The sequence below is a fragment of the Mustela nigripes genome, chromosome 4 (assembly GCF_022355385.1).
Source record: "Mustela nigripes isolate SB6536 chromosome 4, MUSNIG.SB6536, whole genome shotgun sequence".
Classification (NCBI taxonomy): Eukaryota; Metazoa; Chordata; class Mammalia; order Carnivora; family Mustelidae; genus Mustela; species Mustela nigripes.
Window position 1 is genome coordinate 112,327,654 of NC_081560.1, and position 14,636 is coordinate 112,342,289.

At 44.8% G+C, this 14,636-nt stretch overlaps 3 protein-coding genes and 1 pseudogene across 4 annotated transcripts in view; 1 reads left to right on the forward strand and 3 right to left on the reverse strand.

Annotated features, from left to right (window-relative positions):
* The window catches only part of SPRTN (SprT-like N-terminal domain), a 13,827-nt gene extending 4,901 nt beyond the window's left edge, over window positions 1-8,926 (reverse strand). Inside the window, exons 1-3 of one of the 2 annotated variants that reach the window (XM_059397326.1) lie at window positions 8,291-8,926; window positions 7,166-7,265; window positions 1,339-1,467 (exon numbers count right to left, since the gene is read on the reverse strand). In XM_059397326.1, coding sequence (XP_059253309.1) covers window positions 1,339-1,467; window positions 7,166-7,265; window positions 8,291-8,481 — 420 coding nt within the window. In that variant the 5' untranslated portion in view covers window positions 8,482-8,926. Of the gene's footprint in view, window positions 1-1,338; window positions 1,468-7,165; window positions 7,266-8,264 lie in introns of both variants that reach the window. The other variant, XM_059397325.1, reaches the window with a different exon arrangement.
* Window positions 3,849-4,203, reverse strand: LOC132015163 (large ribosomal subunit protein uL16-like). Its single transcript, XM_059395792.1, has one exon. The coding sequence runs from the start codon at window positions 4,126-4,128 to the stop codon at window positions 3,889-3,891; it is 240 nt and encodes a 79-aa protein (XP_059251775.1). The 5' UTR covers window positions 4,129-4,203; the 3' UTR covers window positions 3,849-3,888.
* On the reverse strand, window positions 4,252-4,344 carry LOC132017065 (small nucleolar RNA SNORA70; annotated as a pseudogene).
* Window positions 8,927-9,009: 83 nt separating the features above from the next.
* On the forward strand, window positions 9,010-14,000 carry EXOC8 (exocyst complex component 8). Its single transcript, XM_059397324.1, has one exon. It carries the CDS (start codon window positions 9,104-9,106, stop codon window positions 11,279-11,281), a length of 2,178 nt encoding a protein of 725 aa, XP_059253307.1. The 5' UTR covers window positions 9,010-9,103; the 3' UTR covers window positions 11,282-14,000.
* Window positions 14,001-14,636: the final 636 nt, after the last annotated feature.

A 14,636-nucleotide genomic window follows, 5' to 3' on the forward strand; every position in this document is an offset into this window, starting at 1 on the left:
AAGATAAAAGAATATATCCTCTTCCAAATGAACAGTAGGAAGTATACCAGGACTTTGCTCACAGTGAACACCCTGATGAGGAAACTAAAAGCCTTTTGCACCAGCACCTCCACAATTCTTTTGCTAGTCGGGACTTTATGTGACTGTCTTTCAATGCAAGCCACTTTCTTGATGATGAAGTAACTCTATTAAATAATTAAATGAGCTCTCTAGACTATTAAAGCCAATGGCTGGAAAAAAAATATACATAAGGTGAGCACTTTCCATTTTCCACCACACCGGCCTTTATGCCTTTCAAAGGCAGGAAATCTCTGCAGGAATGAATATCCTATTTGGTTCAATTCGATGCCGTACTCATTAAGCCCTCGTGGGGGCGCTGCACCACACAGCTTCTACGGAGGTGCAGACACCGGGAGAGCCGTCCTGTGTTCAGAGGTTGGACAGCTGAACAAAATATTGGAGAAGGTCCAGGAGCTGCTGAGGACACTCAAAGGACAGAGCAGTCCTGCCTGCCGCAAAGACAAGGGGCATGTGACAGCACAGAGGAAGTGGCACATGGGAGGGAGAGCATGTGTGAGGGGCAGCACGGGGGCAGGAAAGTTCTCTCAGAATCAAGACAAGCTGTGGCTGTGGGAGGCAAAAGACAAGGAACAGGATGGTCACCTGATCAAATGAATCCGTAATAAATAAAAACTTCTAGTATTTACCTTGTACTCAAACTGGGCTAGAATGTTTGTGTGTATTTTTTTCCTTTAATCCTCAAGGACCCAAAGGTAAGTGTCCTTACGGCCCTCGTTTTTTCCTCCTATGCAGACGCCCCACCGTCCAGCATCCGTGGAGCCGGCCTCGGAACCCCAGCCTCAGACTCCTGGGTTTTCTGACCCCAGGCTCTGCTTCCTACAGGGTTAAGTCTTACAGGGACAAGTCTTGCAGAATCAAGACTTCAGGTGATGGGAACGACACATGATACAGGAGCGATCGAAGGAGACTATCACATGGAAACGAAGATGAGGGACAGTTGTGATGACCCAGAGGTAGGGCAGGCCTGCAGCCAATGTGTGTACAGTGTCGCCCTAGCCATGCTCAGAGGCCTTGCAGGGGCCGCAGGGACACCCAGCCCAAGACGGACTGGTCAGCTTCTTTTCACTTGTCCTACCATTTACTGTGGAAATGCCTCAAAAATAGTATTTGTTCCGACCCAGGTGTCTATTTTTAGTTAAATCCCAAGAATTACTGAATAAATAACTATTAAAAATCATAAACATTATACTTATTTAAGATTTAATAAGCTAACTGATTAAATTAATAAATGTTATATTTATTATTTAACTCACATACCGTTATATTGGCTCCTGTCAGGCGATTGATGCGATGCATGTGTTTACAAAACTCTGGCCCATGCCCCTCCCGGTCTTTATCATTATTAGTGACAAATAAATAGGCATGTATCATTTCATGCAAGAGGGTCTGAAACAGAAAATAAATTAATTTGTTAGGGTGCTTTTGAAAATAATAATGCATTTTCTTACTCTACGTGGGATCTTAACTTTGCTTAGATCACAGGCTCCTTTCAAAGACTGGTAAAAGTCACAAACTGTCTTTCTAGAAAAATTACATACACATACATTGACAAAACTTTGCATATATTCTCCGAAGCTCTGCAGATCCCAGGTTAAGAACTGTGTTCCAAGAAAGGCTTTTTAACTCTTCATTGAAACCCAAAAGGAAAGATCAATGAACTCAACTACATAAGAATCTTAAAATTCTGTGTGGGGGAGAAAACACGGTGACTGAAAAGACTAATTCAGAACGATGTATGTGCAATGCATCCCTCAGGCTATTCTTAAACTATAAAGAGCTATTAAAGTCAACAGAAAATGACCAATAACCCATTTTTAAGTGGGCAAAGGTCATAGATGGATTCTCAGAGAAAGAAATATAAAGTCTCTGTCAGCGGCACCTGGGTGGCTCAGTGGGTTAAAGCCTCTGCCTTCGGCTCAGGTCATGATCCCAGGGTCCTGGGATCGAGTCCCGCATGGGGCTCTCTGCTCAGCAGGGAGCCTGCTTCCCTTCCTCTCTGTCTCTCTGCCTGCCTCTCTGCCTACTTGTGATCTCTATCAAATAAATAAATAAAATCTTTAAAAAAAAAAAAAGCCTCTATCAATGCTGAAAGTTTTCATGTAAAATGATCAAAAATTAGGATAAACCATAAACATGAAAAAAATGGGCAACTTCATTTATAAAACAAATACAAACTAATGCTACACCAGTAGGTCACTTCTGCTTATCTACATTAGTAGAACTCCTGGAGTTTGATACCATTAGGAAAGCTAAGGGGAAACAAACATTCCTGTCTATCTCCAGTAAAACAGCAAAATGAGCCAAAGCCCACAGAGGAGAATGTGGTAACATCTCACAAAACTACAAATGCACTTATCCTCTGACCCAGCAATCCTGAAACTAACAGGAAAAGTCACATGTACCAGGCATTTTCACTGCGGCATTGTTTATTATATTAAGACCGGAAATAAGTCTTCAGCAACGGGGGCCTGGCTGAAGGAACTACGGAAAATCCACAACATAGGATTCTATACAGACTTAAAAAAGAACACAAAGATCTCTATGAAGTCATCTGGAGAAACCTACAGGGTATGCTTTTGAATGAAAAAGGCCAAGTACAAAGAAGAATGTACACAGTCTTTTGTATGAGAAGTATGTCAAGTGATCAGGAGAGGAAATAAGAATGGACATAAATATTTGCAAACAGTGGCACCAGTTAAGCATCTGACCCCTGGTTTCAGCTCAGGTCATGATCTCAGGGTTGTGAGATCGAGCCCTGTATCCGGCTCCATACACAGCGCAGTCTGCCTGAGGTTGTCTCCCTCGCGCCCCCCGCCCCCAAAGGCTCATGCTCACTCTCTCAAATAAATAAATCTTTTTTAAAAATTTGCAAAACAGAACAGCGAAACAACAAAGAAACTAATAACACGAGTATCTTGTAGTAGTTGGGGAGTTCAGCACAGAGAGGGAAGGGGTAGGACAACGTTTCTAGGTATACAGCTTTCGGTAGCTTTGGGATTTTGAATCGTGAAAATTTCAGAACAAAAAAACAATAAAATCTACTGCTCTAGTGAATAGCATCTGATGGAAAAATCCTGTGATTGGCCCAAATTTCAACTGAATTTACATAAATCTTGTTTGAATTAAAACAACGGGTGCCTGGGTTAAGCCACTGTCTTCAGCTCAGGTCATGATCTCAGGGTCCTGGGATCAAGTCCTGCATCCGGCTCTCTGCTCAGCAGGGAGCCTGCTTTCTTCTCTCTCTCTCTCTCTCTCTCTCTCTGCCTCTCCGTCTACTTGTGATCTCTCTCTGTCAAATAAATAAATAAAAACTTAAAAAAAAAATAAAAAATAAAATAAAAAATAAAACAACAGCCTACTGCTCATTTGCATACCAAGGATGCCAAAGTGTAGGTGCAAAATTCAGAGAAGTATTTAAGGTTGCAGTTTCATAATGTATCCCAAAGAAATATGAATACATTTTTTACAAAGTGAGAGTCAGTGGGGCACATGGGTGGCTCAGTTGGTTAATCGTCTACCTTCGGCTCAGGTCATGATCTTGGGCCCCTGGGATCGAGCCCTGCATCACGGGCTCTGGGCAGCAGGAAGTCAGCTTCTCCCTCTCCCTCACCCTTTGTGCCCTCCTTCTCTCTCTCTCTCAAATAAATAAATAAAGTCTTTAAAAAAAAAAAAAAATATATATATATATATATATATATATATATATATATATGCTTATTTATTTATTTATTTATTTTATTTATTTTGACAGGAAGTTGGATTTATTGGTGGGCATGAATATGACAGGAAGGGGTAGTGCTAAGGTTCTCATGAGTGCAGAGCCCTCCATTTGTCCAAGGGACCACGGGTACGGATGTATTTGACCCCACAGCCATCTGGGATAAGCCGCTTTTCAGCCACCATGTCTTCAAATTCATCCGCACTGAACTTAGTAAAGCCCCACTTCTTGGAGATGTGGATCTTCTGGCGGCCAGGGAACTTGAACTTGGCCCTGCGTAGGGCCTCAATCACATGCTCCTTGTTCTGCAGCTTGGTACGGATGGACATGATGACTTGGCCAATGTGGACCCTGGCTACTGTGCCCTGGGGCTTTGCAAAGGCAGCCTGCGTACCTGTCTGCAGCCTAAATTGGAGATAGCCATGAGGTCAGACCCCAGCATCCACCAAAAGGGCTGTCTCCAAGGTCCCTTAGGGCAACCCATACAATCAACAGGCTGCATACACTACCGAGCAAGATAAAAGATAAAAGAATATATCCTCTTCCAAATGAACAGTAGGAAGTATACCAGGACTTTGCTCACAGTGAACACCCTGATGAGGAAACTAAAAGCCTTTTGCACCAGCACCTCCACAATTCTTTTGCTAGTCGGGACTTTATGTGACTGTCTTTCAATGCAAGCCACTTTCTTGATGATGAAGTAACTCTATTAAATAATTAAATGAGCTCTCTAGACTATTAAAGCCAATGGCTGGAAAACACTGGGCCCCCATATATATGCTTTTTTTAAAAGTGAAAGTCATGAAGGTCTTCAAGAGCAAACTTTGTTCGTAATGTTTTTACAAAGAATTTCTATCAGAAGAACTAGATTTGCCACTAATGAATTGTAGTCTTATCAAATTCTGCTGAACAGAAAAATGGGTGAATCAAACATTTTAACTTGGTCACTCTGAAAACATCCCCAAATTATCAACTCCATCTCTGAAAATGAACTTAATCGTTTTAAGTAAATGCCTCTCTCTCGGGACTTAAACTCAAAGAGCATTCTACATTTCAAAGGTTTTCCTACATTCTAAAGTAATGATCAGCAACTATTCTTATAAAGGGAAAGAAACTTAGTTCCTAATTTTGGGTACAATTTAAATACCTTGAAAATGGAATGGCCCATGGCACCATACCGAACCATTTCTATCTTTATATATCCACCATTTTCCACATTTAGGCTAGATTCAAGGCTCTAATCAGCACGGTCCCAAAACACCTCTACTTTCCACCACTGTCCTCTATCTGGACAAAAGCAACTACTTCTGGTCCTCAATATGCCCTAATTTCAGGCCTCGCTTTCACCTGACTGCATGCCTCATTCCATGCCAAGGGTAGTTTTCCTCCACCATATCTGCTTGTCAGAATACAGTCTGTCCTGTAAGGCTCACCTCCATGTTCTAATTAGCAGAAGTAATAATTATAAAGTGGTAGTAATGAGGTCAAGTGGTACAGGGGATAGGACAAGAGCTTTGGAGTCAGGGACCTAATCCAAGGATTTGTTACTTATCACACTCAAGACCCTGAACCAGTTACAAGGTGCTCCTCACGCCTAAAATGGGGATGTCCTGGCCTTGCAGGGCCATACACACTAGATTAACTATTGCTATTCCAAGATCTGGCCACAATATGTGCTCAACAGTGAGTGGAAGGAGTGGCGATGTCAGTAGTCACAAAATACACAGCCAGGAAGCTTTTCTTCTTTGTCCTTAACCACACAAAACCTTTTCCTTTTCTGAACCCTTTTCATGATAACTTAGGTCATACTCTATGTACAGACCAGAGTCACACGGTTCCTTCTCAGTCCTTCTCACCCTGATTTGATCTTGTAACTTTCTGACAACAGAGAATGCTCCCTTGATAGCATTACTACGCGTTTCCCATTCTCTTCTCACCCATTACCTTAAAAAAAAAAAATTGTTCGTGTGTTTAATCATTTACATAATAAATACTCATTAAGCAACTACTGTTCTAATTAGAGCTCCTCATAAGGTTGATTTGGTTTAATCATGTTCAAATTTTTTTTATGCCTACTTTTTCTGCTTATTCACTGTGTTACCAAGAGAGTCGTATTAACACACAACTATGATTGTGGATTATTTCTCTTTTTGCTTCTACTAATTTATGTTTCATGTAGCTTAAAGCTGTATCATTACTTTAAGGGTCAAATTATGTGTTTTTATTTAATAGATTATTTTATCATTCTAAAATGTTAACCTTTTTTTCTAGTAAAACTTCTTCCCTTAAAATCCTTAGTCTGATACAATAGCTTTCTGTTATTGTTCGGATGGTGTACTTTTTTCAACCTTCTACATGTAATGTATGTGTGTCTTTATCTTAAGCCTATTTCTTTTCATCTAGTATGTCATTCCAAATCTTTAGTGCTTAGTCTGTTTATATGTAATATAACTACTGATATTGTCTTTATGCCTACCTCTTTTTTTTTTTTTTGCAGGACTTTGTTCCTTTATCCCTCCTTCCTTTTTTAAATTATTTCTGTTGTACCATTCTATACTTAGTAGCCATTTACTTTTTTTTTCTAATTGTGGTAAAAAGCACGTAACATAAAATCTACCAGCTGAACTATTTTTAAGTGTACAGTTCTGGAATGTGAAGTATATTCCCATTGTTCTGAAACCCATCACCTTCTATTATCCTTAAAAACACCATCTTTTTTATTTCCGAGCATGTTTTAACATATTTCCCATCCAACCTCTACCACCCTATCCTCTTTATAATGCATATGCTTCAAGTGACATAACTGGGGCAAGTTCAGTCACACTGGGGGCATCTTAGGGAACTTCAGGCGTGTTCTAGACTCAACTAACCTTAATCAGGGAGCCCCTACTCCTCCATTTTGCTAGTGACGCATGCCCTCGCTCGTGCTGGCTGGTTATACCAGCTCAGCTAGATATTCTGGGAGGGCAGTACCACAGTGTCTGAACAGAGAATCAAAGTTTGTGTGACTTGGTTGGAAGATATGGGTCCTAATTTTTTCTCTGCTGCTAAGTATGAAACTTAAACCTGTTACTTACCCTCCCTGAGCTTTAATGTCCTCATTTACAAAAAAGAGGACAACACACGTAGTACATAAACAGGGTTGTTGCAAAGATCAAATCAGATAAAACACCTGAAAGCCTTTAGCTGTGAAAAACTATAAAAATATAAGGTAATTGTTATCATTTACCCTGCAGTTAAAGTCTGCAATGACAAAAAAGACACTTTGGTTTTGGTTTTACATTACAGGTTAAGTCACGGCAGTCTAAATCAGTAATAAGCATTTTCAAATTACTCAGCTAAGAATCAAGTTTATGCAAAGAATACCTCTACGAGATCCTTTCTTGGTCTCAACTTTAAAAGAGGTTCACTGAGACGGATGGAACACATTCCACCCCTCCCTTCATAGCTGCATATCCCAGCACACCTGGAAAACAACCACCACAAAAACATTATTTACCTAATATACAACAAAAGAAATAGAGATGAAAGAGGAAATCCTTATACATTCTTGGGCAGGTCACACCAAGTACCTTCTTGGTTAGGAGATATTTGCATTTCACCCCAGTGAGATGTGTCAACAGTAATGCATCCCTTGCCCTTGCCAGGCTGCAGGGGCCCCAAAGAGGACAATCCTGTTCTGTGGCTCCCAGTCTCCTCCCTCCAAACTGTAATCAGTTTGTGTTAACAACCAGATCTCCAACAGCACGACTGGAAAACTGTAACAGAAGCATCTGTGAAAGAGACTGGTTCTTTACACACAGTTCTGTGTCTGATTTTAATCTGTCTTACTTTAGGAACTTGGAACACAAGCACCACCGTGGTATAAACTCCATCCTAAACCTGCAAACCCCCTTCAGGTGCAGGAACAGATTCTTTCAAATCGGGATTTCTCAACCTCAGTGTACATCCTTTTGGAGGCATCCCCGAAGATCCTCTGGGTGCAGAAATATGGAAACGTCAAGCCCGTCCCCCTTCTAACACCGGAGCTCACTACGGAGTGGTGTTATCTCCAAGAGCGTGGAACAGGACAACGCACGTCCTTGGGAGGCTTCCCCGCCTCCTCGGCGTTCTTTCTTAGCGACTGACTCTGGATGCTTCTCCCTCCTGGGTCAGAAATGTGTTAATTTACTTTCAAACTGGAGGAGATCCAAAGACACTTCCTTTTCCCTCACTGTGTCCTCTACACATCAAACTGCTACGGGGATGGGCCACACAGCTCCCGAAAGTTGCTGGAGCGGGAGAGAGACAGAGCAGGAAGAGAGAGGAACCCCGAGGGCGGCTGCTGGTCCCAAACAAGACCCCACGTTTCACGCCCCCCCCCCCGGCCCATCGGGGCGGAGCGAGAAGGGGAGCCTAGCTAGGGCCGGGGGCTGCGGAGGGGCTGCCAGCCGTTCTCGCTCCCCCAGCGGGGCTCGGGACTCACAGGGTCATTCGCATGCTCCACTTCACCTCGACGGCCTCCAGCTGGCCCCAGAAGAACCGATCGTTGAACTGCACGAACAGGGCCTGCAAATCCGGGGTTGGGTCCACCAACTCCCAGGACGCGTCCACCAGCGACAGGGGCGCCTGGGCCCGGTCGCGCTCCGACCGCTGCAGGTCCCACTCCTCCTGAAGCCGCAGCGCCAGCACAAGATCCTCATCCATCTCTGCCGGCAGCCCAGGCGGCGTGCGCCGGCGTTTGGGGCTCCGCGTCTCCGAAGCTCCGGGCCGGCCGAGCTCCTAGGAGATACCGGCTCTCGGGCTGCTCTCGGGTCGGCCCGCCGGTCTCGCGAGAACTCAGGAATAACTGGCTCTAGAACGAGAACTGAGGTTGCCCCAAGCCAAGATTCTGGGGCTTAAAAAAGAGAACTCGGCTAGACGCCTGCTAGTGGGCTCAAAACCTGGGTCTCTAGGGCTTGGACTCCAGGAGGGTTTCAGGAAACTGGTTACCGGCTTTACGCTTCGCCGCTAACTTCAAACACTTACGTCACGCTCAGCTCATGCGCAGTACCCACGTCCCTCTGCCTCGCCCTCCACTCTCTTCCGCAATAGCGCCTCTGGCGCATGAGCCGTAGGTGGCGGGCGTTCCTGCGCAAGCGCGCTCCCTGCGCCCGGCCCCTGCGCAGGCGCGGTGTCCGAAGCTCAGACCCGGGCGCAGGCGTACTCGTCTCCCTTCCATCCTGCTTCCTCAGCCCTGGAGCTCGGCGGGGCTTGGGTGGGTCTCAACAGCGGCAGCACCGGTGGCGGCGATAGTGACAGTGACTGCGTGAGACTCGGACGGAAATGGCGATGGCGATGTCGGACAGTGGGGCGACCCGCCTGCGCCGGCAGCTGGAGTCGGGGGGCTTCGAGGCGCGGCTGTACGTGAAGCAGCTCTCGCAGCAGTCGGACGGGGACCGGGACCTGCAGGAGCACCGGCAGCGCATCCAGGCGCTGGCGGAGGAGACGGCGCAGAACCTGAAGCGCAACGTCTACCAGAACTACCGGCAGTTCATCGAGACAGCCCGCGAAATCTCCTACCTGGAGAGCGAGATGTATCAGCTCAGCCATCTGCTGACCGAGCAGAAGAGCAGCCTGGAGAGCATCCCGCTCACCCTGCTGCCGGCGGCCGCCGCCGCTGGGGCTGCCGCGGCCTCCGGCGGGGAGGAAGGGGGAGGCGGCGCGGGGGGCCGAGACCACCTGCGGGGCCAGGCAGGCTTTTTCCCCACTCCCGGGGGCGCCTCCCGCGACAGCTCGGGCCCCGGCGAGGAAGGGAAGCAGCGCACCCTTACCACCCTGCTCGAGAAGGTGGAAGGCTGCAGGCACCTGCTGGAGACGCCGGGGCAGTACCTGGTGTACAACGGGGACCTGGTGGAATACGAGGCCGACCACATGGCCCAGCTGCAGCGGGTGCACGGCTTTCTCATGAACGACTGTTTGCTGGTGGCCACCTGGCTGCCCCAGCGGCGGGGGATGTACCGCTACAATGCCCTCTATCCCCTGGATGGTTTGGCCGTGGTCAACGTCAAGGACAACCCGCCCATGAAAGACATGTTCAAGCTGCTCATGTTTCCCGAGAGCCGTATTTTTCAGGCGGAAAATGCTAAAATCAAACGAGAGTGGCTGGAAGTGCTGGAGGAAACCAAGAGAGCCCTCAGTGAGAAAAGACGAAGGGAGCAGGAGGAGGCAGCGGCCCCTCGAGCACCACCCCAGGTGACTTCCAAGGCCAGTAACCCATTTGAGGATGAAGAAGACGACGAACCGGCCGTTCCTGAGGTAGAAGAGGAGAAGGTGGACCTCTCAATGGAATGGATCCAGGAGTTACCTGAAGACCTGGATGTCTGTATTGCCCAGAGGGACTTTGAAGGAGCCGTTGACCTGCTGGATAAATTAAACCATTACCTAGAGGATAAGCCCAGTCCACCTCCTGTTAAAGAGCTAAGGGCCAAAGTGGATGAGCGTGTCCGGCAGCTCACGGAGGTGCTGGTGTTTGAACTCTCCCCAGATCGTTCCCTGAGAGGTGGTCCGAAGGCTACACGTAGAGCAGTTTCTCAACTGATCCGGCTGGGCCAGTGCACAAAGGCCTGTGAGCTGTTTTTGAGAAACAGGGCAGCGGCTGTGCACACTGCAATACGTCAGCTGCGCATCGAGGGTGCCACCCTACTCTACATTCATAAGCTGTGCCATGTCTTCTTTACCAGCCTTCTTGAAACCGCACGGGAATTTGAGACGGATTTTGCAGGCACAGACAGTGGCTGCTACTCTGCCTTTGTGGTCTGGGCGAGATCAGCCATGGGCATGTTTGTGGATGCCTTTAGCAAGCAGGTGTTTGATAGTAAGGAGAGCCTCTCTACCGCGGCCGAGTGTGTGAAAGTGGCGAAGGAGCACTGTCAGCAACTGGGGGACATTGGACTCGACCTCACCTTCATCATCCATGCCCTTCTGGTGAAGGACATCCAAGGGGCCTTGCACAGTTACAAAGAAATCATCATTGAAGCCACTAAACATCGCAACTCTGAGGAGATGTGGAGGAGGATGAATTTGATGACCCCAGAGGCCCTGGGCAAGCTCAAAGAGGAGATGAAGAGTTGTGGGGTCCGAAACTTTGAGCAGTACACCGGGGATGACTGCTGGGTGAACCTGAGTTACACCGTGGTTGCCTTCACCAAACAGACCATGGGCTTCTTGGAAGAAGCCCTGAAGCTCTATTTCCCAGAGCTGCACATGGTACTTTTGGAGAGCCTGGTGGAAATCATTTTGGTTGCCGTGCAGCATGTGGATTACAGCCTTCGATGCGAGCAGGATCCAGAGAAAAAGGCTTTTATCAGACAGAATGCATCCTTTCTCTATGAGACCGTCCTCCCTGTGGTGGAGAAGAGGTTTGAAGAAGGCGTGGGGAAACCCGCCAAGCAACTCCAGGACCTGAGGAATGCATCCAGACTTATTCGTGTGAACCCTGAAAGTACAACGTCAGTGGTCTGATGCCCGTGGTTCTGTGTCTATGTATGCCTATATATTGCTTATACGTTATTTATATTTATATTAAGTTGCATTAGTATATTCTTTATAGTCTTAAAAACAGATCAAAAATAAAAGACGCCCTCTCAAACAGAAATGCAGAATCAAAAGGAAAAAGAAAAAAAAGTTAAAATTAAGCCAAAATAACAAAACATTGGAATTATTAAAATATACGCTTTCCTTTTAAATTATGCTAACTCTCTAATGAATATGTTGTCACACTACAGCATTTCAGTGTATCGTTTTGGGTCAAAACACACTTTCTTCCAGTCTGTATTATGCAGCTCAGAGAAATCGTTATCTATAAATACGTAGAATTTAAGTATGTCGTGAGGTTTCCCAGTTCGCTAAAATGTTAGGTCTCTTAAAAGAGTACAGTGCCGTACAAACACCCTGCTTCACACACTTCCCCACCTTAAAATGTGACTGAACAATTTGGGGGGGTGGGGGGAGGAGTTGAGAGCATTGGTTTTAGCATAAATTTTAGTCAAAAAAATTCCTTCTTGAAAGTGGCCAGTTTGTGGACTCAAATATTTGGATAGCTTTCATGAAATAGCTCCGCAAACATTTTGCCAGTGTGATTTCAGTGACTAATTATTTTCACCTGCTAATTAGCAACTTTCTAATACTTGATTCGGGAGCATTTACTTGAATCTTAAGGACTATGGTAACTTTTCTTTCAACATATTCCTGAACTGCGTGAATTTCTAGCCACAGCTTTTGTCCTTACCATACTAAAAAAATTAAAATGATTAAAAGAAAACCACCAAAACAGGACAGACTGAGGAACCTAGCAATGGCCAGTGACTTTTAGCTGCCTTCCCTCAATCTCCCTGTAACATATAATGACTCAGACTACATGGAAACGGGAGGAAAGTTTTCAGTGAAATATTTATTGAGATTTCAGGGCCTGGGTGGATGGGAAATTAGAAAAAAATCATACGCAAACCCTACTCAAGTATGACTGTTTTGAGCAGAGATTTGGCTTTTGATTTTTTGTAGCAAAGTAGAGAACAAAAAGGTGAGACAATGTGCCCAAAGCCAAGGGAAGAAAAGAACTTTTGGTGACTCCTACTAGAATGCTACATACTGCCTTTCTCTTGTTTTGTGTTTTCCTTTGTTATGAAAAGTAAATATAATGCTTACTTCAGGTTGTTTCGTAAAACAAAAATAGCTGAAGAAATTGGAGCTTCCCAGGATTTCTGAACTACTGCTTCCTCTGTGCATTGATTATATAAGATTCCCCATATGTGAAGAGAAATTGTGCTAAGGTCCACCATTTTTCCCTCTTTCCAGTTGTGATTCTTGTCCAAAAGTGCCATTTCTGATGCTAAGGACTTCCAAAGTTCTTGTCTTTTATCTGAATTAAAATAGTGGTATTAACTGGAAATTATGTAAAACTAAAATAGCTTCCAAGAGTGGCTTAGGGTTTGTGAAGCTCCATGACTCAGTTACTTGCTGTCAGAGGAGCCCTTTTATGTATTTTTAGCTATGCATTTTTTTTTAAAGATTTTATTTATTTATTTGACAGAGAGAAATCATAAGTAGATGGAGAGGCAGGCAGAGAGAGAGAGAGGGAAGCAGGCTCCCTGCTGAGCAGAGATCCCGATGCGGGACTCGATCCCAGGACTCTGAGATCATGACCTGAGCCGAAGGCAGCGGCTTAACCCACTGAGCCACCCAGGCGCCCCAGCTATGCATTTTAAAGGTTGAAAATTATCAAAGTTACAGATTTTCTTTAATTTTTTCACATAAATTTAGAATTTTCTAGACAATAACCATAACTGGATATCTCAGCTAAGCAGAAACAGTTATAATTTGCCTTTTTTAAGATCACTGGAAACTTGAATTTGATAACAATGTTATTATTTTGTGCAAGTTAGTTTCTAAAACTATATTGTATAAAATGTGTGTAAATACCTGATGCAGGGTCCATGAAACGATACTTCTGAAATCAACACTTAAGGCATGAAGTTGTAAAAACGTAAATGTGTATACTCAGATATTTAAATGGTTACTTCTCCATAGAACTGTCTGCTTTTTAAAACTGGAAGTACAGAATTTTCTTTGGGTAAACTTTGTGTGTCGCTTAATCAGAGTTGTAGCTGGAGGAAGTCAGCCGGTGGTGATTCAGTTAGTGTGGGAAGTGGATCAGAGACCGTCAGTGTCATAATGTATCTTTGTGCCAAGACAGAGCCATGGTGTACCATTCCTCAGAGTGGAGTCGGAGCTCTTCCCTCGTTCTTGTTTCATTAGACTCCAAAACAAGTCCTAAAAATCGAATACAGTTAGAGATTATCCAGAAATACAGCACATACTGTAATCCACCACTGTAAACTTGATTGCCTCTTCTTGTCTGCTTCCCACATCACACTGTCACTCGAGCTTGGAATCACAGAGTTGATTGAATTAATTACTGTTGAGAAAAAGACACCCTGTAGAATTAAGTCTCTTTTTGATTAAAGCCTCATTTCACTTAAAGTGCTGAACACTTACTTTTGTTTAAAAGACTACCTTTAGTTAAATAACCGGCACTTGTATTTTGCAATTCGCTTACCTAGGATTGGGAATTTGGGACTTGACATAAGGTGTAAAATCAGTATATGTACATTTTGCTTATTGATATGCTGTAATATGAGGGATCCTGAAATGTTTATCAAAATAAAGCTTAAAATTTTTCTTACACTGGATAAAATTGGCATTACAATGTTGTATCTCCTTTAATTAGGCCTCAATATTCTTTTTTTTCCTAAAGATTTTATTTATTTATTTGACAGAGATTACAAGTAGGCAGAGAGGCAGGAGGAAGCAGGCTCCCCACTGAGCAGAGAGGACCCTGGGATCATGACCTGAGCTGAAGGCAGAGGCTTTAACCCACTGAGCCACCCAGGCGCCCCTAGGATTCGATATTCTTAGGTTCTTGTTACAGAAGTACCGAGCCTTTTAAAGATTTTATTTATTTATTGACAGAGAGCAGAAGCAGGGGGAGTGGTAGGCAGAGGGAGAGGGAGAAGCAGGCTCCACTGAGCAGAGTCCAGTGTGGAACTCGATTCCAGGACCCTAGGATCATGATCTGAGCTGAAGGCAGTCGCTTCATCACGTGAGTGCCCCTGAAATACTGTTTGTTTGTTTGTTTAAAGATTTTATTTATTTACTTGACAGAGAGAGAGATCACAAGTAGGCAGAGAAGCAGGCAGAGAGGGAGAAGCAGGCTCCCTGCCGAGCAGAGAGCTCGATTCGGGGCTCAATTCTAGGACCCCAGGATCATGACCCAAGCCAAAGGCAGAGGCTTTAAACCACTGAGCCACCCAGGTGCCCC

Excerpts from the sequence above, each read along its gene's own strand:
- LOC132015163 (XM_059395792.1), bottom strand. The coding sequence starts at position 4,128 with ATGTCCATCCGTACCAAGCTGCAGAACAAGGAGCATGTGATTGAGGCC.
- EXOC8 (XM_059397324.1), top strand. The coding sequence starts at position 9,104 with ATGGCGATGGCGATGTCGGACAGTGGGGCGACCCGCCTGCGCCGGCAG.